Here is a 27,674-nt window from a genome sequence, read left to right as displayed (position 1 = left end):
CCCGCCCCCGCCCCGCCCCCGCCGCTCTCGGGGCTCTCGCGCTCGCAGCGGGGCCGTTCCGGTGCCGGTGCCGGTCCCGGCCCCCCCCCCCCCTCCCCCCGGGCCGAGCTGTGGCCGGTTCCGGGCTCGGAGCGGGGCAGCGGCCACCCCCCTCCCGGAGCGCGGCCGGGGCGGGAGCATGCGGAGCCTCCTCATCCTCCTCTGCCTGCTCAGCGCCGCCGGGACCCGCGGGCAAGGTGGGTACCGGCACCGGGCACCGGGCACCGGGAGCGGGCAGCGGCGCCGGGCAGCGCGGGGCCGCCCCAAGTGCGAGTCCCAACTCCGCGGGCACCGCTCCAGCCCCGCCGCGGGCAGCGGCTCCGATCCCGGCGGGATGGGAACGGGAACGGGAACGGGAACGGGACCGAGGGGGGGAGCGGGGCGGCTTCGATCCCTCGGGAACCGGCGGCGCGGGCCGGGCTGGGCCGGGGGTCCTGGGGCTGCTGGGACCCCCCCCCCCGTACCCCCGGAGCATCCCCCGGTTCCCCGCGGCCGCTCCTCGTGGGCCCCTCCCCAGCCGTTACGAGGGGGTCCCGGCGGAGCCGCGTCCGGTTCTCCCCCCCCCCCCTCGGTTCTGCCCCCGCTTGGATGCCCCGCTCTGGGGTCAAGGGTTTGTGGGTTCCCCCCCCCCCCATCTGGGTGCTGGGGGGGGGCCCTACGGGGCTCCCGGTGCCGCCGGTGGTGCGGGATGAGGGGTGCGGGTGAGCAGGGGGCTCGGATGTGGGAATGGGGGGGGGGTGTTCGAGGGCACCCCAGGGTGCTCCAGCAATGGGGACCCGGGCCTGGGCACCCCGGCTTTTGTGGGGTGAACACCCAGGGCTGAGGGTGATGGGGACCCGGCCACAACGATGCTGGTGGGGAGCCCATCCATGGGGATGGGGGGGGGGTGTCTCTGGGTGGGGGGCTCTGAGACCCCCAATTCCCACCCCTCGTGCTCGGGGGAGCGTGGGGCCCCCTCTGCCCCCCATTCGCCTTCCAGAGGTTGCTGCTCCCCCCCCCCATTAAACCCCCCAGATCGGACCCCCAAATCTCCCGGGAAACTGAGGCATGGGGGGGGGGGGGGGGTCTGCAGCCAAGGTCAGGCTAAGCCCCCGCCCCCCCCCCCAGCCCCACGGGGCCTCCCCAAAGCTCAACCTCCCTATGAGGGGCAGGGGGATGTGATCCATGCGTGCAGCGAGATGCTGAGGTCCCAGCAGGGCTGGAGCTGGGCATTGCCCCGTGCCCAGGTCCCGTCCCCAGGTCCCGTCCCCGTTCCCCCGTTCCCCCCCCCCCGCGCGGCCTCCGGCTCCTTCCCAGCTCCAAAATCCAATCTCAGTTTTAATTAAGGAGGCGGCGTTGCTAAGATGCCGGGAGGAGGGAAAAAAGGCTCGGAGTGGACCCGGGGTTTAAAGGAGCGTGTAAAGCCTCTTATAGGGGGGCCGCGGGGGGGGGGCACGTCCCAGGCTCCCCCGCGCCGTGGGGCTCCGCTGCCCTCCCAGGAACAAAAGCTGAGCTCTCCCGCCCGGTGCCATGTGGATCCCGTCGGTGCGAGGGGCCCAGCTCCAGCATCGCTGCTTGGGAAGAGTGAGATTCCCAATAGCAGCTACCAAGGGGGGGGTCCCTGTGACCCCCAATTCCCACCCGAGCACCCCCATCCCATCGCTAAGTTTGCGTCTTGCTTCCAAGCCTTGCTCCAAAGCTGTTTTTGGGGTGGGGGGGGTGTAGAATTTGGGTTCCCCCCCCCATCTCCAGGCCCCAGGAGCTGGGGGGTGTTGGTGCCATTCACATCCCTGCACACTGAGATGTTGGATGGGTTTCATCGCTCTTCATTTCTCCCTACATAATTCCCTGTATCTTCCCTAAATGAATCCCATTCTTCTTCCCCCCGTTTCAATCACTCGCCGTGATTGCGCCTCACATTGAGATATTTATTCATTTTCTGGGTGATTCGCTTCCTCTCGGGGGGGTTTTTCCTCTCCCATCCCCTTCGCTGCCCCCTTCCAATGAAGCCAAACTGAAGGGGAGGGAAGAGGGGGGCAGCAGGGGGGGCACAGGGCTCATGTGTGGTGCTGAGGCCTGGTGTGGTCACTGCATGCCCTGGCTGAGCCCCAGAGCCTTGGGAGGCACCGTCAGAAGGAGCCAGGGTGGCACCGGGTGGTTTGAGGTCAGGATGAGCCCTTTGCTGGTGGCTTTTGGATGGGGCTTGGATGGGGTTTGGATGAGGCTTGGGTGAGGCTTGGATGGGGCTTGGATGGGGCTTGGATGGGGGTTGCATGGAGCTTGGATGGGGCTTGGATGGGGGTTGGATGAGTTATGGGGTTGGATGAGGCTTGGATGGGGCTTGGATGGGGCTTGATGAGGCTTGGATGGGGCTTGGATGGGGTTGGATGGGGCTTGGATGAGGCTTGGATGGGGTTTGGATGGGGCTTGGATGGGGGTTGCATGGAGCTTGGATGGGGCTTGGATGGGGTTTGCATGGAGCTTGGATGGGGCTTGGATGGGGCTTGGATGGGGCTTGGATGAGGCTTGGATGGGGCTTGGATGGGGCTTGGATGGGGCTTGGATGGGGCTTGGATGGGGCTTGGATGGGGCTTGGATGAGGCTTGGATGGGGGTTGGATGGGGCTTGGATGGGGCTTGGATGGAGCTTGGATGAGGCTTGGATGGGGGTTGGATGGGGGTTGCATGGAGCTTGGATGGGGCTTGGATGGGGCTTGGATGGGGCTTGGATGGAGCTTGGATGGGGCTTGGATGGGGCTTGGATGGGGGTTGGATGGGGCTTGGATGGGGCTTGGATGGGGCTTGGATGAGGCTTGGATGGGGCTTGGATGGAGGGATGTGGCCACTTGGCCCCAGATTTCTAGGGCAGGAGGGATGGGGACAGGGCAGGAGGGAAGGGGCAGGGCAGTAGAGATGGGGATGAGAAGGAAGGGATGGGGATGGAGCAGGAGGGATGTGGACAGGGCAGAAGCCACCCTGCTTGGCCCCAGCCAAGCTGTGGATGCACTCGGTGGCTGCACAAGGGGGAAGGAGGCGAAGGAAGGTTCCGGTGGTGCTGGGGAGGATGGTGGGGACCTGCCTGTCCCCCCTGGGTGGCAGCTCTGGTCCTGCACATCACCAGGGCTTGAAGATGACCATTGGCTGCTGCAAGGTAACAAAGGGCATGAGAGATGCTCCAGGGCTGAGATGTGTGTGTGGGGCAGGGGGGCGCAGGACAGGGACACCCAAACCCGGCCTGGTTCATCCCACCCTGCCTGTGGGACCAGTGGAGGCCCCATCCTGGGGGTCCCTCCTTGCCTGGGGTGACCCCCACCAATTCCAGAGCTGTTCCCATGGATCCATCCCTGGCTCCGCGTTGTCCTCGCTGTGTTCAGCAGCCACCAGTGCAGGGGCAGGACCCTGGGTCACCCCCATTGTACCCCTGTCCCCAGAGCCCCTCAGTGGAGGGGATGCAACCACAGTGGGTCGCTGCAGCTGCCCCATTTTGGCAACCGGGATTGGGGCTGTTGCCTTTTGCTGATGCTTTTCCCATCTCCAGAGCAGGGGCAAGGGGATGGAGCCCCTTGTTCCCCCCCCAGCACTGCTCTTCCTATGTGGGAGCCTGGGATGCGCCGCAGCCCCATGCAAGGGCCGGGATCCAGCCCTGCCTTTGGAGCCGGCTGCATGGGCTCTGCCGGGGCTTGCCCGGGCAGCCTGTGCCAGGGTTGAATCAGCCGGTGCCGGCGGGGAGGCAGCCAGCCCGGCCACAGAGCACCAGCATCATCCTGCCTCTTGCCTCCGGGATGCGGAGCCGTCCGTGCATCCATTCGGTAGCAATGCACCCATTGGATGTGGAACTGGTGTCACTGGGCGCCTCTCAATCCCAAAGCAGCTTGTCCTCCTGGCCTACATCCTACCTGGGATCCTCCTCATCCCACAGAGCAGATCCCAAGGGATGCTGGAGCACTGTGGCACACGGAGGCTCTTTGGCCTCTCTGCTCGTCCGTGGGTCTGTCCGTGCATCCATGCGTCCAGCCCCCCGCCACGCAGGGATTATAGCGAACGCTCCATAAAGATTCCCCTAATTGCTTGCCTTACCTCAGGTTTTATCATCAAAGCATCCGTTATTCCCTCTCCAGCCTCCTTTTCTTTTTATTATCTCTTAATTAATCACTCCAGCTTTCGCACTTAGCAGATAATTACAGTCTCCTGGGCACACAGCTCATTTTCATAACCTCCTGCTCCCAGCCAGGAGCGGGCACGGTGCGGGCAAGGCGGAGGGGATGGAGGGATCAGCCTGTGCTGCCAGCGGGAGACACAGCGCTTCCCTCCATGGCACCCTCCGGATGGGATGGGGGAGAGGAAAGCGCCGGGTACCAGCCCATGGGGAGGATGCTCTGGTGAGGATGCCGTGGGTACCAACCCATGGGGAGGATGCTCTGGTGAGGATGCTGTGGGTACCAGCCCATGGGGAGGATGCTCTGGTGAGGATGCTGTGGGTACCAGCCCATGGGGAGGATGCTCGGGTGAGGATGCTGTGGGTACCAGGGATGATCTGGGTGAGGATGCTGTGGGTACCAGCCCATGGGGAGGATGCTCTGGTGAGGATGCTGTGGGTACCAGCCCATGGGGAGGATGCTCGGGTGAGGATGCTGTGGGTACCAGCACATGGGGAAGATGCTTGGGTGAGGATGCTGTGGGTACCAGCCCATGGGGAGGATGCTCTGATGAGGATGCTGTGGGTACCAGCCCATGGGGAGGATGCTCTGGTGAGGATGCTGTGGGTACCAGCCCATGGGGAGGATGCTCTGGTGAGGATGCTGTGGGTACCAGCCCATGGGGAGGATGCTCTGGTGAGGATGCTGTGGGTACCAGCCCATGGGGAGGATGCTCTGGTGAGGATGCTGTGGGTACCAGCCCACGGGGAGGATGCTCGGGTGAGGATGCTGTGGGTACCAGCCCATGGGGAGGATGCTCTGGTGAGGATGCTGTGGGTACCACCGGGGAATGCTCTGGTGAGGATGCTGTGGGTACCAGCCCATGGGGAGGATGCTCTGGTGAGGATGCTGTGGGTACCAGCCCATGGGGAGGATGCTCTGGTGAGGATGCTGTGGGTACCAACCCATGGTGAGGATGCTGTGGGTACCAGCCCATGGGGAGGATGCTCTGGTGAGGATGCTGTGGGTACCAGCCCATGGGAAGGATGCTCTGGTGAGGATGCTGTGGGTACCAACCCATGGGGAGGATGCTCGGGTGAGGATGCTGTGGGTACCAGCACATGGGGAAGATGCTTGGGTGAGGATGCTGTGGGTACCAGCCCATGGGGAGGATGCTCGGGTGAGGATGCTGTGGGTACCAGCACATGGGGAAGATGCTCGGGTGAGGATGCTGTGGGTACCAACCCATGGGGAGGATGCTCTGGTGAGGATGCTGTGGGTACCAGCCCACGGGGAGGATGCTCTGGTGAGGATGCTGTGGGTACCAGCCCATGGGGAGGATGCTCTGGTGAGGATGCTGTGGGTACCAGCCCATGGGGAGGATGCTCTGGTGGGGAACCTCTCAGGTACCAGCTCATGGAAGAGACTCTCAGACAAGGAACCCTCTCAGGTACTAGCTCACAGGCGAGAATGCTTGGGTGAGGAATCCCTGAGTACCAAACCATGGGGAAGGATGCTCAGATGAGGAATCCCTGAGTACCAGTCCATAGTGGAGGATCCTTTGAGTGGGGATGCTCTTGGGTACCAGCCCATAGGGAAGGATGCTCGGATGAGGAACCATTGGGTACCAGCCCATAGGGAAGGATGCTTGGATGAGGAACCGCTGGGTACCAACCCACAGAGAAGGATGCTCAGGCGCATCCGAGCAATGGGCAGAGTTAAGGATATCTGGAAAAGGGCTGGAGCTGTGCTCCAGGATCCAGCCTGGACTTCTCTGGGATGCATCTATCAGGGCTGGGAGTCGGAAGCCAAGCTCCTTTCCACCCACCCTCCACCGAGGTCCCGTCGGCGTGGCGTCGGACGTGGCGCAGCCGGTGACGCCAGGTCCTGGTGCCGGGCTGGATCCCGGGCTCGCTGCTGCGAGGGGATGGCAGGAAGGAGGGATTTAAGGAGCAAACCCACTTGGGGAAGGGAAAAAGGGGGAGAGAGGCCTTTTCTGCAAGGGCTGGGACATAAAGGGCTGCCAGCGCTGCCATGGCAACGGGCGGATTATGATCCAAATGGAAATCAAAATAAGGGGGGGGGGGGGGGGGGAAGAGTGGAGTAAAGGAGGAGGGGAGGAAAAACAACTTTTATTTCCAGTCGGAGAGCGGTTGTGCCTTGGAGGGGTTGCCATAGGAACGGCGAAGAAAAGGAGCCGGGAAAGTGTGTGCGGGCGGGCGAGTGTGCAAGGGAGTGTGCAAGGAGCACATGGGGTGCAATGGGGCGCAGGAGCATCACCGGGAGCTGCGGGGGGCAGCGGGGTGATGAAGAGGAGCGGGATGAAGGCTGCAGCACCAGCGCATGGGGATGCTCCGTGAGCCCCATCCCATGGGAGCTGTGGGATGGGGGCACCCAGGCTGCCCCCGGCCCAGGTTGATGCTGGCTGTGTCCTCATGGGTACCGGTGCTGGGGATGGGAATAGCCCAGTGCTGAGGGTAAAGTGGGGCTGGTGCCCAGCTCCTGTCACTGCCCTGGGCAGAATGGGACCCTCTGAACCCTGTACAGGGGTGGGGGGTCTCAAGCTGCATTCTCACTTGCTCCCTCCATCCCCTTTTAGTTCTTTTATGAACCCCCTCCATCTCTCAAGTGTGTTTTATATCAACAAATAATAGTTGATATAAAATCATACTTGATATAAAACCATAGCTGGTATAAAATCAGAGTTGATCTGAGCCCATAGCTGATATAAACCCATAGTTCTAACCTTTGGGAGAGGATTTTCCATCCCGCACCCCCACCAGCCTCGGTTCGGGGCATGCAGAGCCCCATTGCAGGTCCCAGCGAGGGCTTGGGGGTGCTGAGCCCCCCCTGGCTGCGCTGCTGTGGTCTCGGTTGGTGTGGGGGGCACAGGGCGATGCGCTGGGTGCTGGGGGGCTCCTTGGGCACAGCAGGAGGGTGGCAATGGGGAAACTGAGGCACGAAGCGCCTTGCTCCCCACATCAGTGCAGGGCCTGGACCCACCGGCCGGATCCGTATGGGAGCTGCCAGCGGCACCCCCAGCGCTGAATGTGCCCCCCTAAAGCTGAATGTGCCTCCCTGAAGCTGCATGTGTCCCCCTAAAGCTGAATGTGACCCCCTAAAGCTGAATGTGCCCCCTAAAGCTGAATGTGACCCCCTAAAGCTGAATGCGCCCCCTAAAGCTGAATGTGCCCCCCTAAAGATGAATGTGCCCCCTAAAGCTGAATGTGCCCCCCTAAAGATGAATGTGCCCCCCTAAAGATGAATGTGCCCCCTAAAGCTGAATGTGCCCCCCTAAAGATGAATGCATCCCCCTAAAGCTGAATGTGTCCCCTAAAGCTGACTGTGCCCCCTGAAGCTGAATGTGCCCCCCTGAAGCTGAATGTGTCCCCCTAAAGATGAATGTGTCCCCCTAAAGATGAATGTGCCCCCTAAAGCTGAATGTGCTCGCTGAAGCTGAATGTGCCCCCTGAAGCTGAATGTGCCCCCCTAAAGATGAATGCGTCCCCCTAAAGCTGGATGTGTCCCCTAAAGCTGAATGTGTCCCCCTAAAGCTGAATGTGCCCCCTAAAGCTGAATGCGCCTCCTAAAGATGAATGTGTGCCCTAAAGATGAATGTGCCCCCCAAAGCTGAATGTGTCCCCTAAAGCTGAATGTGCCCCCCAAAGGTGAATGTGCACCCTAAAGATGAATGTGTCCTCTAAAGCTGAATGTGCCCCCCTGAAGCTCAATGCGCCCCCTAAAGCAGAATGTGTCCCCCTAAAGCTGAATGTGCACCCTAAAGATGAATGTCCCCCCTAAAGCTGAATGTGTCCCCCTAAAGATGAATGTGTCCCCTAAAGCTGAATGTGCCCCCCTAAAGCTCAATGCGCCCCCTAAAGCAGAATGTGTCCCCCTAAAGCTGAATGCACCCCAAAGCTGACTGTGCCCCCTGAATCTCCGTGCGGCCCGCATCCCCCGGGCCGGGCAGCGCAGGGTTAACGCAGGGGTTCGCTCTCTCTCCGTCGTCTTCCAGAGCCTTGGCAGGAAATTCCTCAAATTCCAGGCCTGTGGGATCATCGCTGGGCTCCGACCGCAGGAGCGGGAGCGGGAGCCAGGGCTGCTCCCTCCGCTCCGCTCCCTCCGCTCCGCTCCCTCCGCTCCGCTCCCTCCGCTCCGCTCCGCTCCGGCTCCTCCTGAGCAGCGCTTGCAGAGCCCGGGGGAAGCGTTGGGGAGCTGCGGCCCCCCCGGAACACATTAGAACACCCCATTGACTACCCCCCCCACCACCAAACCCATTGTCACCCCCATTGTGAGCCCCAAACATAGGGACACCCCATTGCAACCCCCTGAACCCATCGTGTGCCCCAAACCCAGCGTCACCCCATTGTGACTCCCTGTGTCCCCTCACATGGTGCTCGCTGTGGGGACCCCAGCATTGGGGTGATGTGGGGGGGGCGCTGACCCCCGATATCCACGGGTCCCCCCCTAGCTTATCCCAAGTGGGGCCTCCCAGAGCACGTGGCTGGTTGGGATGTGATGTGGATGCACTGGGGATGCTGAGGGGCACTTTGGGGCAGGGGGGGATGATGGATGGGGAGGAAGGAGCCGGAATTCCTGCCTGCTGGAGCAGAGCAGGGAAGGAGCAAGGCCGGGATCCAGCCCCAGCCCCATTGATTTTCTCTCCCTTCTTTTCCAACCTATTTCCTCCTGGATTCGGGGCTTTTATTAAACCCATAGAATCCAACCTCCTCTCCTCAGCCCCGCCCCCCAGCACCACCTTTGAGCTGCCCATGGGGAAACTGAGGCACGGTTCCCATCACCCCCACACCCTCCTATCCCTTAGCATGGCTCCCGGTTCACCCTATTCCATCCATAGGGATGCAGGGGCCCTGCTGGGCGCTCTCCCAGCTGCCCGTCCGGCTTCAATGGGGATGATAATCCCATTATTATTAAGCGCTGTCTCATTAAGACATCTGTAGGGGCGGAAGGATGCCAGCACCCCCCCCCTCCCCTTCCCCTTCATTAATGATTTGGGATCTTTATTCCCCCCCTCCCTTTCCCCAAAGCCCCCCCTCTGCTTGCACACACAAACAAAAGTCTTAATTAGACATTGTTCCAACCAGGAATATTCCACAAATTAATGGAACCCCAGCCAATGGAGCAGCGCTGGCAGCCCCAGCACCGGGGGGGGAACATGGGGGGGGCTCTGCCAGGCCCTGGAGTGGTGATGGGGGAGTCCAAGGGATGCGCTGAACCCAAGGGGGGCCCTTGGGGTGCGGGATGGGTGGGGGGGGGGTGACCCGGTTGGGAGCAACATCTGGAGCATCCCGCACATCTGGAGCACAGGCCCTGGGTGGGGGGGGGAGGAGGAGGAGGAGGGCTGGGGGTGAAGGTGGCTCTGATCGCCCCACCCCCCCCCAGGGCCACCCTAGGGTGCTGCAGGGACCAAGGGTGGCACAGGGTGTCTGTGCACACGGGTGTGCATGGATGTGTGCAGGGACCCAGCTCTAGGACATGGCTGTTCCTGTGCAAGCACACAGCATGCACACAGGCACACACATGCACATACACACACACACACAGGCACACACAGACATGTGCACACAGGCACACACACAGCACACACACGTACACACACACACATGCACACAGACACACGCACACACATGCATACACACATGCACACATGCACACACACACACATGTGCACACACATGCACACACACACACACACACACACGTGCACACATGCACACACACATGTGCACGCACACACATGCACACAAGCACACACACATGCACACACACATACACGCACACACACATGCATGCACACACACACGTGCACACACACATGCACACACACACACACATGCACACACACACGTGCACACACACATGCACGCACACATGCGGGCACACACGCACACACAGACATGTGCACCCAGGCACATACAGGAACACACAGGTGCACAAACAGCACACACACACATGCACACACATGCACGCACACATGCACACACACATGCACACACACGTGCACGCACACACACATGGACACACATGCACACACACACATGCACACACAGCACACACATGCACACACACACACACACAACAACACACACACACACACACACACACACGCACACACACACACACACACACACACACACACACACACACACACACACACACACACACACACACACAGCACACACACACACACACACACACATGCACACACACACATGCACACACAAACACACACACACACACACACACACACACACGCACACACACACACATGCACACACACATGCACACAAGCACACACACATGCACACACACACACATGCACACACACGTGCACACACACGTGCACACACACATGCACACACACATGCACGCACACATGCACACACACACACATGCACACACACACATGCACACACACACGCACACACGCGCACACACATGCACACACACATACACACATATGTACAGACACATGCGCACACACACATGGACACACACACGCACACACACGCGCACACATGCGCACACACGTGCACACACACACACATGCACACACACACAGGCACACACACAGGCACACACATGCACACACACACAGGCACACACAGGCACACACATGCACACACACACATGCACACACATGTGCACACACGCACATGCACACAAGCACACACACATGCACGCACACATGTACACACACGTGCACACACACACACATGCTCCATACAAGCACACGTCCCTTGCATGTCCCCACATTGCCCCTTTCAACCTGTGCCCGCTGGTTCTATGTTCCCCATTTCCCCTGTTCCCTCCATGTGTCCCCATGCTCCCCATGTCCCCATTCTCCCCATTACCCCCATGTCTCCCTGTCCCTGTGCCCCCCATGTCCCCCTGTCCCCATTCCCCCCATGTCTCCCTGTCCCTGTGCCCCCCATGTCTCCCTGTCCCCATTCCCCCCATGTCTCCCTGTCCCTGTGCCCCCCATGTCCCTCTGTCCCCGTGTCCCCCCTCTCCCCACATGGGGCCCACCGAGCCCTTTGTCTTTCTGCCTGGCTGCCCCCTTTCACCGGGATTAACGGCAGGGAAAAGGGGCCGGAGCTTTGCCATCAACTTTTGGGTCCTGCCCCAGTGCGGGGCGGGGGGGGGAGCGAGACAAAGACACCCCCCCCCCCCCAATCCACCCCAGCCTTGACTTGGGGGGCAGGAGCAGGATGTGAGCATCCTATTGGTGACCCTTGGGATGCGCATGGGGGGGGTGGACCCTTGAGCTGGAGGCCATGGGGCAGCAATGGGGGGGCCCAGCCCCTTGGCTCCTTTGCCATGCCACACTGGAGCACTTCATTCCATTCCTTCCCGAGTTCCTCTCCCTCTGCCCAGCTCTGGTTTATATTTTATTGGCATCTTTGCAGCGCTGAAAGTAATGTAATTACGAGGGGAATTTAGATGTTGTTTCGTGAGCCGGGAGTTCATTTTTGGTTTATATTAGTATTATGAGAAGGGGAATATTTAAGGCTCCTCGGGAAGGCGAACTGGAACCCAATTCCAGCACGTCAGCTCCCCCGGTATTTATGCCTCTTCCCAAAGAGAGTTTAATTGGAACTGGGTTTGCGTGGTGCCTGTGTTGTGTATTTGCGTGTAATGAGGACCCGGGGCCTCGGCCCATCTTCCATCAGAACATAAGGATGGGTTGGGAAGAGGAGCTGGATGAGCTCCCCATCTCCCATCCATCTCGCTCAGCCCCGTGCCTCAGTTTCCCCTCCTGTGACCATGGCAACCGGGGGATGCTCCCCAGGCAGCGGTACGCAGGGTACCACATCCAACACGGATTGGATCCAAGCCCGTTCCCTGCCCTGGGAATAATGGAGGTGGAATATTTGATGGGATGGGAAATGAGCTGCTCGGTTTGTTGGGAGATTGGTGTCACCAGCACTGGCGACTGGGCTGGGGGGGGGAAATGAGGTTATGGGGGAAGGCAGCACCGCAGCAGAGGGATGGGGACATGGAGATGGGGTCACCATGGGCGCCCATCCCAGTATCCCAGCGGATGCTGTGCGGGGGGGCATGGCCAATGGGCCCCGCTGCTGTTGGGAGCGGGAGGGGAGGAGGAGGGGAACCAATCTCTTCCTCATTTGTTTTGATAATTTTGCCTTTTAAACCATGAAAATAACTGGAGCATCCTTTCCCCGGAGAGATTCCCGACCACCGGCTCCGGGAGCGGAGCGGGAGGCACGGAGCAGCCCCCACCAGCAGCCCGGGGGGAAACTGAGGCACAGCAAAGCCATTGGGGGGTGTCCATGGTGGGTTTGGGGTCTCTCAAAGTACCCCCCATGCCTGCTTCTCCCCCTTTGTGTTTGGGGTAAAACCACCCCGGTTGTGCTCTTGCAGAGGGGATCAGAGGTTGATCCCCACCCCAGGATGGTGCTGGGGGGACCGGGCTGGATGAGGCCCCATCCCGGTGCCTCCCAAGCACCCGCTGGGCGCTCGCCAGCGATGCGCTGGCGTCATATGATGGTGTTGAAATACTTTCCGTTCCCGCCGGGATGGGGAGGACCCGGGAGCGGAGCCAGGGCCAAGGGTCCGGAGGCAACGGGATGGGGATGGAGACAGGGATAGGGAGAACCGGGCACGGAGGATGCTGGCACAGTGGGGATGCTGCCAGCTCGCCACACAACACAGAGCAGCGGCTGCGGGATTCAATTAATAAGGAATTAAAGGATAGGAATATTCAATTAATGTCAATCAGAGCAGGATTATGGGAGAGAGATTTTGGTCGAATGGGGTCGATGCCTTTGTGATGAGGATGCGCCGGGGGCTGCTAATGGAGCCGGGGGGGGGGGGGATAACGGAGCTTTGAGCCCGCAGTGGTGTGGCTGGGATGGGGATGGATGGATCCTGGCCGCTGGTACCCTCGGTCCCATTTGCGCCCCGCCACCGGGCTCCGCTCGTGTTCAAAGCCAAGAGGGAAGAGAAGAGAAGAGGAGAGGGCATTGAGTGGCTCCCAACAAGGAGCGGAAGCGGCTCCTCCTGCCAAGCTCTTCCCAAGCGCCCGGCTCGGGCCGTTCCTGCCCGGCGCTGTCGAGCCGGGATGACCTCGGCAAAGGAGCTTCATAAATCGGTGCTGGCAGCAGGGACCTTCCCCTGCAAGCACCCATTTACTGCTGGGAGCGCGGGGCCGGCTCCTGCCAGCACCGGGAATGCTGCGGGAGATGGCGGGGGGCACCCCCGAGGCCATCCTGTGCTCCGCATCCCTGTGCTGCGGATGGGGTGCAGCGGGGCGGGGGGTCCCAGCCCCTCACCAGCCCCACGCATCCCTGCCCTGAGATGTCACCAGCTTCAGCTGAAAGCCCCAAATTGCTGGAGCCTAAAATAGCCCCGACACGGGAGCGGGGGGAGCGCCGGGATGTGCCAGGGATAATCACATCTCCACCGGCACATCCCGCCGGCGGCGAGCAGCGGCACCACGGCTGCCAGCACCCGCCAGGATGGGACCCACCGCGGCTGCATCCCCATTCCTGGTGGGATCCATCCTGTCCCATGGTGCTGCCGGGGGGGCGCTGCCCCATCCCTGCCTCAGTTTCCCCTGGATCCCCAGGATCCAGCTCTTGGTGGCTTTTAGCCTGGGTTGGGCAAGGAGCAGGTTGGGGCGCTGGGGAATGGGGGCAGTGGTGGTGATGGGGGCAGCGATGGTGATGGGGACAGCGATGGTAATGGGGGCAGTGATGGTGATGGGGCCAGTGGTGGTGATAGGGCCAGTGATGGTGATGGGGGCAGTGATGGTGATGGGGGCAGTGATGGTGGTGGGGGCAGCGGTGATGATGGGAGCAGTGGCGATGATGGGGGCAGTGATGGTGATGGGGGCAGTGATGCTGATGGGGGCAGCGATGGTGATGGGGGCAGTGGTGATGATGGGGGCAGTGGTGGTGATGGGGGCAGTGGTGGTGATGGGGGCAGTGATGCTGATGGGGGCAGTGATGGTGATGGGGGCAGTGATGGTGATGGGGGCAGTGATGCTGATGGGGGCAGCGATGGTGATGGGGGCAGTGGTGCTGATGGGGCCAGTGATGGTGATGGAAGCAGTGGTGATGATGGAGGCAGCGATGCCTCATCCACGGCCTCATCCCTCCCATCCTGCTGTGCCGGGCAGAGCCCCGAGGAAGCCAAATCACCAAATCCTCTTTTCTCCGCCGCGGATGAAGCCTGCGCAGGGGCCGCTTCCCCCTTCCTCTCTGTTCCCCCCGGTACAAACGGACGGGAAGAACTCGGGCAGAGGCAAGGGGAAAGCTTCAGCTCAGAGGAGCACGGGGGGGATAAAATAATAATAGAGGAGGCAAAGCCTCCGGTGCGGGGATTTGGCTCCATCTGAGAGCTGTCAGCGCGCATCCAGGGCTCGGCTTTGAACCCGGCCTGGAGAGCGGCAGGGGAGGGAGGGAGGGAGGGAGCGGCCGCCCCAGGGCTCCGGCAGCCCCGCGCCTGGGCAATGGAGGGAGATGGGGATGGGAGGCGGCTCCCGCGCCCCTGCGCCCGCGGACACGTGTGGGGATGGTGTGGGGCAGGCATAGGGATGCTGTGGGGAAGGAGTGGGGCTGCTGTGGGGCTGCTGTGGGGCAGGCGTGGGGTAGGAGTGGAGAAGGAGTGGGACAGGGCAGGTGTGGGGCTGGTGTGGGGCAGGCGTGGGGCAGGTGTGGGGCAGGAGTGGGGCAGGAGTGGGGAAGGAGTGGGACAGTCATGGGGCTGGTGTGGGGCTGCTGTGGGGCAGGAGTGGGGAAGGAGTGGGACAGGCATGGGGTTGGTGTGGGGCAGGCGTGGGGTAGGAGTGGGGAAGGAGTGGGGCTGCTATGGGGCTGGTGTGGGGCAGGCGTGGGGCAGGTGTGGGGAAGGAGTGGGACAGGCATGGAGTTGGTGTGGGGCAGGCGTGGGGCTGGTGTGGGGCAGGAGTGGGGAAGGAGTGGGACAGGCATGGGGTTGGTGTGGGACAGGCATGGGGCTGGTGTGGGGCAGGCGTGGGGCAGGTGTGGGGGTGCTGTGGGGCAGGCATGGGGCAGGCATAAGGCCGGCCATGGGCACTCTGAGCCCCACGGGGACCCCGCACAGACACAGCCCCCTGCACACAGGCCCGTTCCCGTGCACACGTGGATGTGTTCCCATGCACACATGTGATTCCCACACACATGTGCGTGTTCCCATGCACACAGGCGTGTTCTTACATGCACGTGGCTGTGCTCCCATGCACCCAGGCCCATGGTCCCATGCACACTCCATGCACACATGCACATTCCCATGCACACAAGCACATACTGCTGTGCATTCCCATGCACACACACACACGTGTACCCATGTGTGCACCCATGCACATCCGTGCTCAGAGCCCAAGGCCACGGTGACGCAAGCCCCCCCCCCCCACGCCATGGTGCCAGGGCTGGGGCACAGGGACAGGGGGTAATCGTGATGGGGGGGACACAGTGATGGGGGACACAGTGATGGGGGGACATGGGAATGGGGGCACAGTGATGGGGAGAGACAGAGATGCAGGGACACAGCGATGGGGGGGGCATGGTGATGGGGGGGACACGGTGATGGGGGGGACACAGTGATGGGGGGGCATGGTGAAGGGGGGACACGGTCATGGGGGGCACAGTGATGGGGGCAGACAGAGATGCAGGGACACAGTGATGGGGGGGGCATGGTGATGGGGGGGCATCCTTTGCCTTTTGGGCCTCCTGTGCTGTGTCAAGGCCCCATAACATGGAATTCTCGGCTCTGGCTGTGCCGAGGCCCCCCCTGCACCCCCAGGCCCCAGGATCCGGATGGAACATCCCCATTCCAGCAGGATGGGCAGCACAGGGGGGGTGTTTGGGGGGGAAACGCTCAAAGCCCCCACCCGGGTCCCCTGGGGCACCCCAAAAGGGGGGGGGGGAAAGTCAGGAGCCTGCTGCACCCCAAAACCCAGCCGGTAACCAAGCACCCAAAGGGGGGAACACCAGCACCCACTGACCCCTGCCCTGAGGATCTGGGGTGCAGGAGGGTCCCATTGATGGGTGTTTTGGTGCTGGATTTAGGGGTCCCATCCCCCCTGCACCGGGTGGGTGCCATGGAGCATCCTCATCCAGCCCAGGGCGCTGCAGCCTCAATCCCTGCGGCTCCCAGTGATCCAGTGCCAGGATTAGCAGCAGGGCTGGGGCTGGGCAGGGGCAGGATGCTCTGCACTGGGAATGCTGGCGCGGCTGGAGGAGGGCAGAGCATCCACGTCCTCAGTGCCTGTCCCTGTCACCTTCAACTGCTGAGAGCATCACCCGCATCCCATCGCATCCCATTGAACGCCAATGCCAGGCCATGCAGGCGGGGGGCTGCAGGGGTCCCCCCCCGTGCTGTCTGCTCCTCCTGCTCCCTCTTCCCTCTCTGATCTTCCCTCGCTCCCACCTCTCTCCAGACACCTTCCGCTTTGATCTCCGCTCTGTGCTTTATTCCCCCCCCCCGGCTCCCCCCATCCCCGCTCCATCCCTCCCCTCTTTCCCCCGCCTCTCCCACTCCCGTTGCCTCCCTCCCTGCCTGCATCCCTGCTCTGTCTCCATTCCTGGTACCTTAACCCAGGGATCCTGGGCTGCCTGCTCTGCGGGTACCCCAGCCTGAGGCTCCCTGGGTACCTCATTCCTGGGGATGCAGGGGATGCTGTGATGCCTGATTTTAGGGGTTCCCCATCCCAGGGATTTTGGGTACCACGTTCCAGCAATCCCGGGGTTACCAGGTCCCAGGGATCCAGGGGTACACTATCCCAGGGATGATGGGTGTAATGTGCCAGCAATCCCGGGTACTGCATCCTAGGGTGCCCCATCCTGGGGCTTTGGGGGTGCCTGCCAGCACAGCCTGGCACCTGCGGATACCACACATCGATCTTGGGGTGCCTCCAGCTCCAGACCCCATGGATTGCTGTATCCCAGCCTGTGCCAGCCCCAGTGTGCCGTTCCGTGCCGTGCCAGGCCCAGCTCAGCCACGCAGCAGCTCCATTACCCACAGCTCGCGCATCCCAAGGGGTTTCTGCCTCCCCCAGTCCGGCTCCACAGCGGAAATCAGTGGGATATTTCAGGAAAAACCCTTTCCATGGAGAACCCCTTGGGATGAGGCGGCTCCTCCCTGTGATGCCCCATTCCCACTGCATCCCTGCTCCCCATCCCTGCCTTTGATGCCCCATTCCCTCTGCCCTCCTGCTCCCCATCCCTGCCTGCGATGCCCCATTCCCACTGCGTCCCTGCTCCCCATCCCTGCCTTTGATTCCCCATTCCCACTCCCCTCCTGCTCCCCATCCCTGCCTGCGATGCCCCATTCCCTCTGCTCTCCTGCTCCCCATCCCTGCCTTTGATGCCCCATTCCCTCTGCCCTCCTGCTCCCCATCCCTGCCTGTGATGCCCCATTCCCTCTGCCCTCCTGCTCCCCATCCCTGCCTTTGATGCCCCATTCCCTCTGCCCTCCTGCTCCCCATCCCTGCCTTTGATGCCCCATTCCCTCTGCCCTTCTCCCCATCCCTGCCTTTGATGCCCCATTCCCTCTGCTCTCCTGCTCCCCATCCCTGCCTTTGGTGCCCCGTTCCTGCTGCCCTCCTGCTCCCCATCCCTGCCTTTGATGCCCCATTCCCTCTGCTCTCCTGCTCCCCATCCCTGCCTGTGATGCCCCATTCCCTCTGCCCTCCTGCTCCCCATCCCTGCCTGTGATGTCCCGTTCCTGATGCCCTCCTGCTCCCCATCCCTGCCTTTGATGCCCCATTCCCACTGCGTCCCTGCTCCCATCCCTGCCTGTGATGCCCCATTCCCACTGCGTCCCTGCTCCCCATCCCTGCCTGTGATGCCCCATTCCCTCTGCCCTCCTGCTCCCCATCCCTGCCTTTGATGCCCCATTCCCTCTGCCCTCCTGCTCCCCATCCCTGCCTTTGATGCCCCATTCCCTCTGCCCTCCTGCTCCCCATCCCTGCCTTTGATGCCCCATTCCCTCTGCTCTCCTGCTCCCCATCCCTGCCTTTGATGCCCCATTCCCTCTGCCCTCCTGCTCCCCATCCCTGCCTGTGATGCCCCGTTCCCTCTGCCCTCCTGCTCCCCATCCCTGCCTTTGATGCCCCATTCCCTCTGCCCTCCTGCTCCCCATCCCTGCCTTTGATGCCCCATTCCTGCTGCCCTCCTGTCCCCATCCCTGCCTGTGATGCCCCATTCCCTCTGCCCTCCTGCTCCCCATCCCTGCCTGTGATGCCCCATTCCCTCTGCCCTCCTGCTCCCCATCCCTGCCTTTGATGCCCCATTCCCTCTGCCCTCCTGCTCCCCATCCCTGCCTTTGATGCCCCATTCCCTCTGCCCTCCTGCTCCCCATCCCTGCCTTTGATGCCCCATTCCCACTGCGTCCCTGCTCCCCATCCCTGCCTGTGATGCCCCATTCCCTCTGCCCTCCTGCTCCCCATCCCTGCCTTTGATGCCCCATTCCCTCTGCCCTCCTGCTCCCCATCCCTGCCTGTGATGCCCCATTCCCTCTGCCCTCCTGCTCCCCATCCCTGCCTGTGATGCCCCATTCCCTCTGCTCTCCTGCTCCCCATCCCTGCCTGTGATGCCCCATTCCCTCTGCCCTCCTCCTCCCCATCCCTTCCCCGGCCCCCCCCCGCCGCTCTGTCCCGCTCGATCCGCCCTGGCCCCGTGATGTGGCCCCGGGATCGATGCCTCCCGCAAGCCCCAGCAGAGCTCTCCCATGGGAGCGGGGCCATGACCGAGCACCGGGCGTGCAGCGCTCCCCGCGCCCTGGCTCAGCGCCCTCCTCCGCCCGCAGCGCTGCAGACGCGCTTCGTGGAGGAGCCCGAGGACCAGACCGTGGTGGCCGGGCACAGAATCGTCCTCTCCTGCGTGGTGCTCAACTACTCCGGCATCGTGCAATGGACCAAGGACGGCCTCGCCCTGGGCATGGGCCAGGGGCTCAAAGGTACCCGCGGGGTTTAAGGGGCTGGCACCGCAGGGGAGCTCTCACTGAGCGCTGCATCTCCTGCAGAGCCTGCTCCCAGCTCCCCGTGCACTGATCCCGGCTGCGGAGGGGCTCGAGGCACGGGCCCCAGCAGCGAAGCATGGGGTAGGGATGGGTGCCTGTGCTCTGCTGCTTCCTTCCTGCACACACTGCTTGTTCCTGCGGCCCCTGCATGCACTGGGGTCCCTGCACCAACTGGGGTCCCTGCACACATTGGGGTCCCTGCACGCAATGGGGTCCCTTCAAGCACTGGGGTCCCTACACGCACTGGGGTCCCTTCATGCACTGGGGTCCCTACACGCACTGGGATCCCTGCACACATTGGGGTCCCTGCACGCATTGGGGTCCCTGCACGCACGGGGGTCCCTTCATGCATTGGGGTCCCTTCATGCACTGGGGTCCCTACATGCACTGGGATCCCTGCACGCACTGGGGTCCCTGCACGCACTGGGGTCCCTGCACGCACTGGGGTCCCTGCACGCACTGGGGTCCCTGCACGCACTGGGGTCCCTTCATGCACTGGCGTCTCTGCACGCATTGGGGTCCCTGCAAGCACTGGGGTCCCTGCACGCACTGGGGTCCCTGCACGCACTGGGGTCCCTGCACGCATTGGGATCTCTGCACAAACTGGGGTCTCTGCACAAACTGGGGTTTCTGCACTCCCTGCATGCACTGGGATCCCTGCATGCAATGGGTCCCTGCACGCAATGGGTCCCTGCACACACTGGGGTCTCTTCACTCACTGAGGTCCCTGCACACACTGGGGTCCCTGCACGCACTGGGGTCCCTGCACGCACTGGGGTCCCTTCATGCACTGGGGTCTCTGCACGCACTGGGGTCCCTTCATGCACTGGGGTCTCTGCACGCATTGGGGTCTCTGCACACACTGGGGTCCCTGCACGCACATTGGGGTCTCTGCACACACTGGGGTCCCTGCACGCACACTGGGGTCTCTGCATGCACTGGGGTCCCTGCACGCATTGGGGTCCCTGCATACACTGGGGTCCCTTCATGCACTGGATCCCTGCACGCACATTGGGGTCCCTTCATGCACTGGGGTCCCTGCACGCACTGGGCTCCCTGCACGCACTGGGGTCCCTGCGGGCACTGAGCACCCCCCATCCACCAGGCCCCCCACATCCCCACCGGCTGCCCCCGTCCCCCCGGGGCTGTCCCTGGGTGCAGGCAGCCCCTGGCTCCCCGTGAGCAGAGGCTGGGGAGGGGCTGACCCCGCTCCCGGTGCTGCCCGCAGCCTGGCCCCGGTACCGCATCGTGGGCACGGCGGACTCGGGCCAGTACAACCTGGAGATCAGCGAGGCCGAGCTCTCCGATGATGCCGTGTACGAGTGCCAGGCCACCGAGGCCGCGCTGCGCTCCCGCCGCGCCAAGCTCACCGTGCTCAGTGAGTGAGGGCCCCAGCCGGGGCAGCGCCGCACCCCCTGGCCCCGCTGTACCCCGTGTCCGTGCCTCGTGTCCACTGGGCCCCGTGTGCCCCCTTAACCCATGTCCATGCCTCGTGTCCACTCTGCCCCATGTGCCCCCTTAACCCGTGTGCCCCATTCTACCCCCTGGCCCTGCTGTACCCCGTGTCCGTGCCTCGTGTCCACTGTACCCCATGTCCCCCCTTAACCCATGTGCCCCTTAACCCATGTGCCCCATTCTACCCCATGTCCCCCCATGTCCACACCATACCCCATGTCCATGCCTCGTGTCCACTGTACCCCATAACCCATGTGCCCCATTCTAATCCATGTCCCCCCATACCCCATGTCCATGCCTCGTGTCCACTGTGCCCCATGTCCCCCCTTAACCCATGTGCCCCATTCTACCCCATGTCCCCCCATACCCCATGTCCATGCCTCGTGTCCACTGTACCCCATGTCCCCCCATACCCCATGTCCATGCCTCGTGTCCACTGTGCCCCATGTGCCCCCTTAACCCATGTGCCCCATTCTACCCCATGTCCCCCCATATCCCATGTCCATGCCTCATGTCCACTGTGCCCCATGTGCCCCCTTAACCCATGTGCCCCATTCTACCCCATGTCCCCCCATATCCCATGTCCATGCCTCGTGTCCACTGTGTCCCCCATGTGCCCCATTCTACCCCATGTCCCCCCATGTCCACACCATACCCCATGTCCATGCCTCGTGTCCACTGTACCCCATGTCCCGCCTTAACCCATGTGCCCCATTCTACCCCATGTCCCCCCATACCCCATATCCACACCATACCTTGTCTCCCACTGCATTCCATGTCCCCAACTGTACCCCATGTCTCCCACCATACCCCATGACCCCCATAACCCCATGTCCACACCATACCCTATGTCCCCCACTGTGCTCTATGTATCCTCCATACCCCATGTCCCCCACCATACCCCAGGTCCCTCCTGTACCCCTTGTAGCCCATGTCCCCCATTGTACCCCATGTTCCTACTATACCTCATGTTCCCACCATACCCTGTGACCCCCACCATATCCCATGTCCCCCATTGTACCCCATGTTCCTACTATACCTCATGTTCCCACCATACCCTGTGACCCCCACCATATCCCATGTCCCCCATTCTACCCCATGTCCCCCATTGTACCCCATGACCCCCACCATACCCCATGTCCCCCATTCTACCCCATTTCCTCCATTCTACCCCATGTCCCCCATTGTACCCCATGTCCCCACCATACTCTGTGACCCCCACCATACCCCATATCCCCCATTCTACCCCATTTCCCCCATTCTACCCCATGTCCCCCATTGTACCCCATGTCCCCCATTGTACCCTGTGACCCCCACCATACCCCATGTCCCCCATTCTACCCCATTTCCCCCATTCTACCCCATGTCCCCCATTGTACCCCATGTTCCTACTATACCTCATGTCCCCACCATACCCCAAGAACCCCACCATACCCCATATCCCCCATTCTACCCCATGTCCCCACCATACCCCATGACCCCCCCCATGTCCCATGTCCCCCCTTCTACCCCATTTCCCCCCATTCTACCCCATGACCCCCATTGTACCCCATGTCCCCACCATACCCCATGTGCCCCCCATGTCCCACATCCCCCCATGTCCCCCCCCGTGTCCCAGGGCCATGCAGGCAGCATCATGGGAAGCGCTGGCTCTGCCTGTGCCTCCCCTTCCCTCCCAGCCTCGGGCGCTGTTCCCTTTAACGCCTCCCTCCCTATTCTCGCCTATGGGCTCCGGCACCGCGGGCAGGAACTGGGGTTTCCCAACTTTTGGAGCTTGGGAAAAGGGAGGAAAAGGGAGGAAAATGCCGGAGCTGCGGCAGAAACACTGCAGGAATGGGGGGGAGGGGGGGGTTCTTTCCTTCCTCCTTCCTGTCTCCATCCTCCTTCCCTGGGCATCCCATCATGGGAGCACCAGGCTGGAGAAGAGCTTTAGGCTCATCCAGTCCAACCTCTCCCCCCCACCACACATGGAGGAGGTTCCTGCGGGTGCTGGGGTCCCTGTCACAAGGACACCCCATCCCTGCCCCCCCCATTCCCACCCTGTCCCCTGTGTCCTCCCTCCCCAGTCCCCCCTGAGGACCCCACCATCGATGGAGCCCCCGAGATCCTGCTCCGTGCGGGGACCCCCTACAACCTGACGTGCCGGGCCCGCAGCGCCAAGCCGGCGGCCACCATCGTCTGGTACCGCGATGGGCTCCAGCAGGATGGAGCCATCACCAGCACGGTACCGCACCCCCCATCCATCCCTCAGCACCGCCCCACGGCCCCAGTGCCGTGCTGGGGGTCCTGGGACCACCCCATCTCCTTGCAGGAGGTGCTGCCCGATGGCAAGAGGGAGACAACCACGAGCCAATTGGCCATCAACCCGACGGACCTGGACATCGGGAGGGTGTTCTCCTGCCGCAGCACCAACGAAGCCATCCCGGCGGGCAAGGAGACCTTCGTCAAGCTCAATGTTCACCGTGAGTCCATGCCGGGAGGGGCGGGATGGTTCCTGGTGCTGCTGGTGGCACTGGGGGCGCTGGAGATGAGCTCTGGGGGGGGTTGGGGGTGTGTGGATATCCCAGCCCCAGCGGTGAAGCTGGGTTCCTGCACAGGGGTTGTGTCCATTGGGATGTGCTCATCCGGTTGGTGGCTGGGGTGGGACTCGGTGGAGAACACCGACCCCCAGTGGCTGCTGCGGGAAGGTTCTGCACCCACGGCCAGCACCCGTGATGGGCAGGGATGCTGGGTGCCCACCGCCAGCATCAACAATGGGCAGGGATGCTGGGTGCCCACCACCAGCATCATCAATGGGCAGGGATGGTGGGTACCCACCGCCAGCACCAACAATGGGCAGGGATGCTGGTACCTACCACCAGCACCAACAATGGGCAGGGATGGTGATACCCACCGCCAGCATTATCAATGGGCAGGGATGCTGGATGCCCACCACCAGTACCAACAATGGGCAGGGATGCTGGGTGCCCACCACCAGTACCAACAATGGGCAGGGATGCTGGTACCCACCGCCAGCATCTGTGATGGGCAGGGATGCTGAGTGCCCACCACCAGCATCAACAATGGGCAGGGATGCTGGTACCCACCACCAGCACCCATGATGGGCAGGGATGCTGGGTGCCCACCACCAGCACCCACAGCAGGCAGGGATGCTGGGTGCCCACCACCAGCATCATCAATGGGCAGGGATGCTGGGTGCTCACTACCAGCACCCACAGCAGGCAGGTACGCTGGGTACCCACTGCCAGCACCAACAATGGGCAGGGATGCTGGGTGCCCACACAAAGCTTTTGGCATCTCCTGCTCAGCATGGAGAAGAAGCAATGCAGCACTGGGAGGGGGACTGTCCCTTTGTCCCCTGTCCCTGGGCCACGCTGAGCCCGTACCTCTCCATCCACCCTCCCCACAGACCCCCCGACCGTCACCCTGTCCATCCAGCCCCAGACGGTGCAGGAGGGCGAGAGGGTCGTGTTCACCTGCATGGCCACCGCCAACCCCGAGATCAGAGGCTACAGGTGAGGCTCCGTCCCCAACCTCCTGCTTGGCCGCAGCATCCCATGGGAATGGCAGGGATGCTGGGACGCTCCCACCTCGGGTGTCTGCCCCCATGTAGGTGGGCCAAAGGGGGGGTGATCATCGAGGACGCCAAGGAGAACAGGTACGACACGCAGGTGGACTACACCTTCTTCACGGAGCCCGTCTCCTGCGAGGTGCACAATGACATCGGCAGCACCAACGTCAGCACATTGGTGGACGTGCACTGTGAGTGGGGCAGCCCCACACCCCCGGCACCCCCTGGCTCCCGGCACCCCCCTCTCACCCTGTCCCCACCTCTCCAGTTGCGCCTCGGATCGTGGTGGACCCCAAACCCACCGTCACGGACATCGGCTCCGACGTGACGCTGACGTGCGTGTGGTCCGGCAACCCGCCACTCACCCTCACCTGGACCAAGAAGGAGTCCAACATGGTAGGGGCTGGTGGGTGAGATGGGATGGGGGGCTTAGGGGGTGCCCCATGCCCTCTCCTTGATGGTGTTTGCACCCAGGTCCTGAGCAACAGCAACCAGCTGTACCTCAAGTCCGTCACCCAAGCCGATGCGGGGCAGTACATCTGCAAAGCCATCGTGCCCCGCATCGGCGTTGGCGAGCGCGAGGTCACCCTCTACGTCAACGGTGAGTGCGTCCCCCCCGCCAGACCCTGGCCTGCAGTGGGTGCTGAGCAGTGCCTGGGGTCCAGGTCAAGCCCCCCCTTTGTGTCCCATAGGACCCCCCATCATCTCGAGCGAGGCGGTGCAGTACGCGGTGCGCGGGGACCGTGGCAAGGTGGAATGCTTCATCGGGAGCACACCGCCACCGGACCGCATCGTGAGTGCTCTGCTGGGGACATGGGGGTGCTGGGGGGGACCCTGAGCTGCAGGTGCTGATGCAAACCCCTCTTCCCACCCCGTCGTGGCCAGGCGTGGGCCTGGAAGGAGAACATCCTGGAGGCAGGGACGCTGGAGCGGTACACGGTGGAGAGGACCAACACGGGCAGCGGGGTCCTCTCCACCCTCACCATCAACAACGTCATGGACGCAGACTTCCAGACCCGCTACAACTGCACGGCCTGGAACAGCTTCGGGCCGGGAACAGCCATCATCCAACTGGAGGAGAAAGGTAGGAGCGGGATGGTACCGCGGGATGCAGGGATGCTGGCGAGCCTGGCTCCGGCTTGGGTGTTGAAGGCAATGGAGCCATTGTGCCACGGCCACCTCCTGGCAGTGCCCCTGTCCCATTGTCCCCAGCTAATGTCTCCCCATGTCCTGTAGAGGTTTTGCCCGTGGGCATCATTGCCGGGGCCACCATCGGGGCCAGCATCCTCGTCATCAGCTTCCTCGTGGCGCTCGCCTGCTTCCTCTACCGGCGCCGGAAAGGAAGTGAGTGGTGGGCACGGGGGGGGTCTGCACTCATTGCAGTGGATGCCACCCATGGGGACAGGGTGGGAGGAAGCTGCCGGTGGCCGTGCCCATCCATGCCCGGTCCCGCGTGTCCCCAGGCCGCAAGGACGTCACCCTGCGCAAGTTGGACATCAAGGTGGAGACGGTGAATAGGGAGCCCCTGACGCTGCACACGGACCGGGAGGAGGACACGGCCAGCGTGTCCACGGCCACCCGTGTCATGAAGGCCATCTACTCGGTAAGGGACACCCCGCAGCCTCCTCCCTGCCCTGGGATAGATGGGACCAAGGATGTCAGAGAGGGGCCTTCATCAGTGATATCTTCATCAGCCCATCAGGACTGGAGCGATAGGACAAGGGGTGATGGGTTCAGACTAAAACAAGGGGGATTTAGGTTGGATGTAGGGAAGTTCTTCCCTGTGAGGGTGGTGGGGAACTGGAATGGGTTGAATGGAGAAGGTGTGGTTGCCCCATCCCTGGCAGTGCTCCAGGCCAGGTTGGACACAGCGGCTTGGAGCATCCTGCTCCAGTGGATGATATCCCGGGTTGGAAGTGGATGAGCTTTAAGCTCCCTTCAACCCAACCCATCCTATTGAGGACCAACCTCATCCCTTTCCCCCTCTCCCACAGTCATTCAAGGACGACGTGGACCTGAAGCAGGACCTGCGCTGCGACACCATCGACACCCGCGAGGAGTACGAGCTCAAGGTCTGGTGCCGGGGCAGGGTCCGTGGGGGGGACCCCCTCACCCTCCCGTTCATCCCCCCCATCACCCCCTTTCCCCCCCCCTCCCTCCACCAGGACCCCACCAACGGCTACTACAACGTGCGCGCTCACGAGGACCGCCCGTCCTCCCGCTCCGTGCTCTACGCCGATTACCGGGCACCGGGCGCCGGGCGCTTCGACACGCGCCCGCCCTCGCGCCTCTCGCACTCCAGCGGCTACGCTCAGCTCAGCACCTACAGCCGCGGCCCCACCGCCGCCGCTGAATACACCCCGGAGCCCGCCCCGGCGCCTGGCCCCGCACCGGGCGCTGACACCGCGAGCCAGCTCTCCTATGAGAACTACGGTGGCCACGCGGCGTTCCCCACCGGTGCTGGGTACCCCACGTACCGGCTGGGCTACGGGCAGCCCCCCAGCATGGAGCGGGCGCCCTACGACGCCTACGACCCCATGGGCAAGTACAGCAGCGCCACGCGCTTCTCCTACACCTCCCAGCACTCGGACTACGGGCAGCGCTTCCAGCAGCGGATGCAGACGCACGTCTGAGGGCGCGCAGGGGATGGGAGGCACAGGCACAAAAAGGGGGGGGTCCCACAGGTACCTCACGACTGTCCCCTGATATTCAGGGGCTCATCCTGACCCTCCTGCGGCTCCTCCGCCGGTGGCTGGGCTCCAAGCATCGCCCTGCCCCTGGGGATGCGCCCTGGGCACTCTGAGCTTCCACTCAAGCCGGTTCTTTCTGTTTGGTACCTTCCCAATGGAGGGAGAGGGTTGGGGGGCACCAACCCCGCTGATCCCGCTCCCCCCCCTCCAGCCTCAGTGGGTGCGTGCGGGTCCACGCGGGTCCCCCCCGGATCCCTTCCAAAGCTCTGTGGGGCTGGAGCCTTCCTCCATGGGTCCCCTGATCCAGCTCCTCTGCAGGAGCGAGGGGCTGCACATCACATCCCCATCCATCCCATTCCATCACATCCCCATCCATCCCATTCCATCCCATCCCATCCATCCCATCCCATCCCATCCCTGCGAGGGAGCTGCTATATGTGTGTGCGCACGTGGCTGTAGGTACAGACATATAGGCAACACCAAAAAAAGCCCCATCCCAGCCCATTCCCATTCCCTGTGCCTTGATTTTGGGGACAGCCCGCACCCAGGGCCAGCTTCCCCTTTCCCATCCATCCCACTTCCAGCCCCGCGCTCCCATCAGGGGTCCTGGGGTGCTGCAGACCCCCATTGTCTGCACGCTCAGAGCTGGGCATGGGCAGTGGTTCCAGGTTCTGCCGCGCTGGTGTCACCCCAAACTCACCCCAAGAGCACCCCATTGGTCCCACTGGTGTGGGGTTGGGGGGGTCCCTCTTCTGAATGTATATAAAGGTGTAAA

General features: G+C 62.7%; 1 protein-coding gene across 2 annotated transcripts; it reads left to right on the top strand.

Moving 5' to 3' along the window:
- Positions 1 to 27,674, top strand: KIRREL1 (kirre like nephrin family adhesion molecule 1). 2 transcript variants are annotated; one of them, XM_061357478.1, is made up of 16 exons: positions 1 to 236; positions 18,971 to 19,120; positions 19,187 to 19,264; positions 20,412 to 20,561; positions 22,705 to 22,862; positions 22,950 to 23,100; positions 24,048 to 24,153; positions 24,252 to 24,400; positions 24,478 to 24,605; positions 24,684 to 24,810; positions 24,902 to 25,002; positions 25,095 to 25,293; positions 25,446 to 25,553; positions 25,673 to 25,812; positions 26,204 to 26,281; positions 26,375 to 27,674. In XM_061357478.1, the coding sequence occupies exons 1-16, from the start codon at positions 179 to 181 to the stop codon at positions 26,840 to 26,842; spliced, it is 2,349 nt and encodes a 782-aa protein (XP_061213462.1). In that variant the 5' UTR covers positions 1 to 178; the 3' UTR covers positions 26,843 to 27,674. The 2 variants fall into 2 exon arrangements, with proteins under 2 accessions (XP_061213462.1, XP_061213464.1); XM_061357480.1 differs by lacking the exon at positions 19,187 to 19,264 and having other exon boundaries at positions 2 to 236.

The sequence above is a fragment of the Neopsephotus bourkii genome, unplaced genomic scaffold, assembly GCF_033783945.1.
Source record: "Neopsephotus bourkii isolate Nb327-2 ecotype Australia unplaced genomic scaffold, CSIRO-AGI_Nbou_v1 NB_904, whole genome shotgun sequence".
NCBI lineage: Eukaryota > Metazoa > Chordata > Aves > Psittaciformes > Psittacidae > Neopsephotus > Neopsephotus bourkii.
The sequence above is the reverse complement of the archived record's forward strand: the minus strand, read 5'-3'. Positions and strand labels throughout refer to the sequence as shown.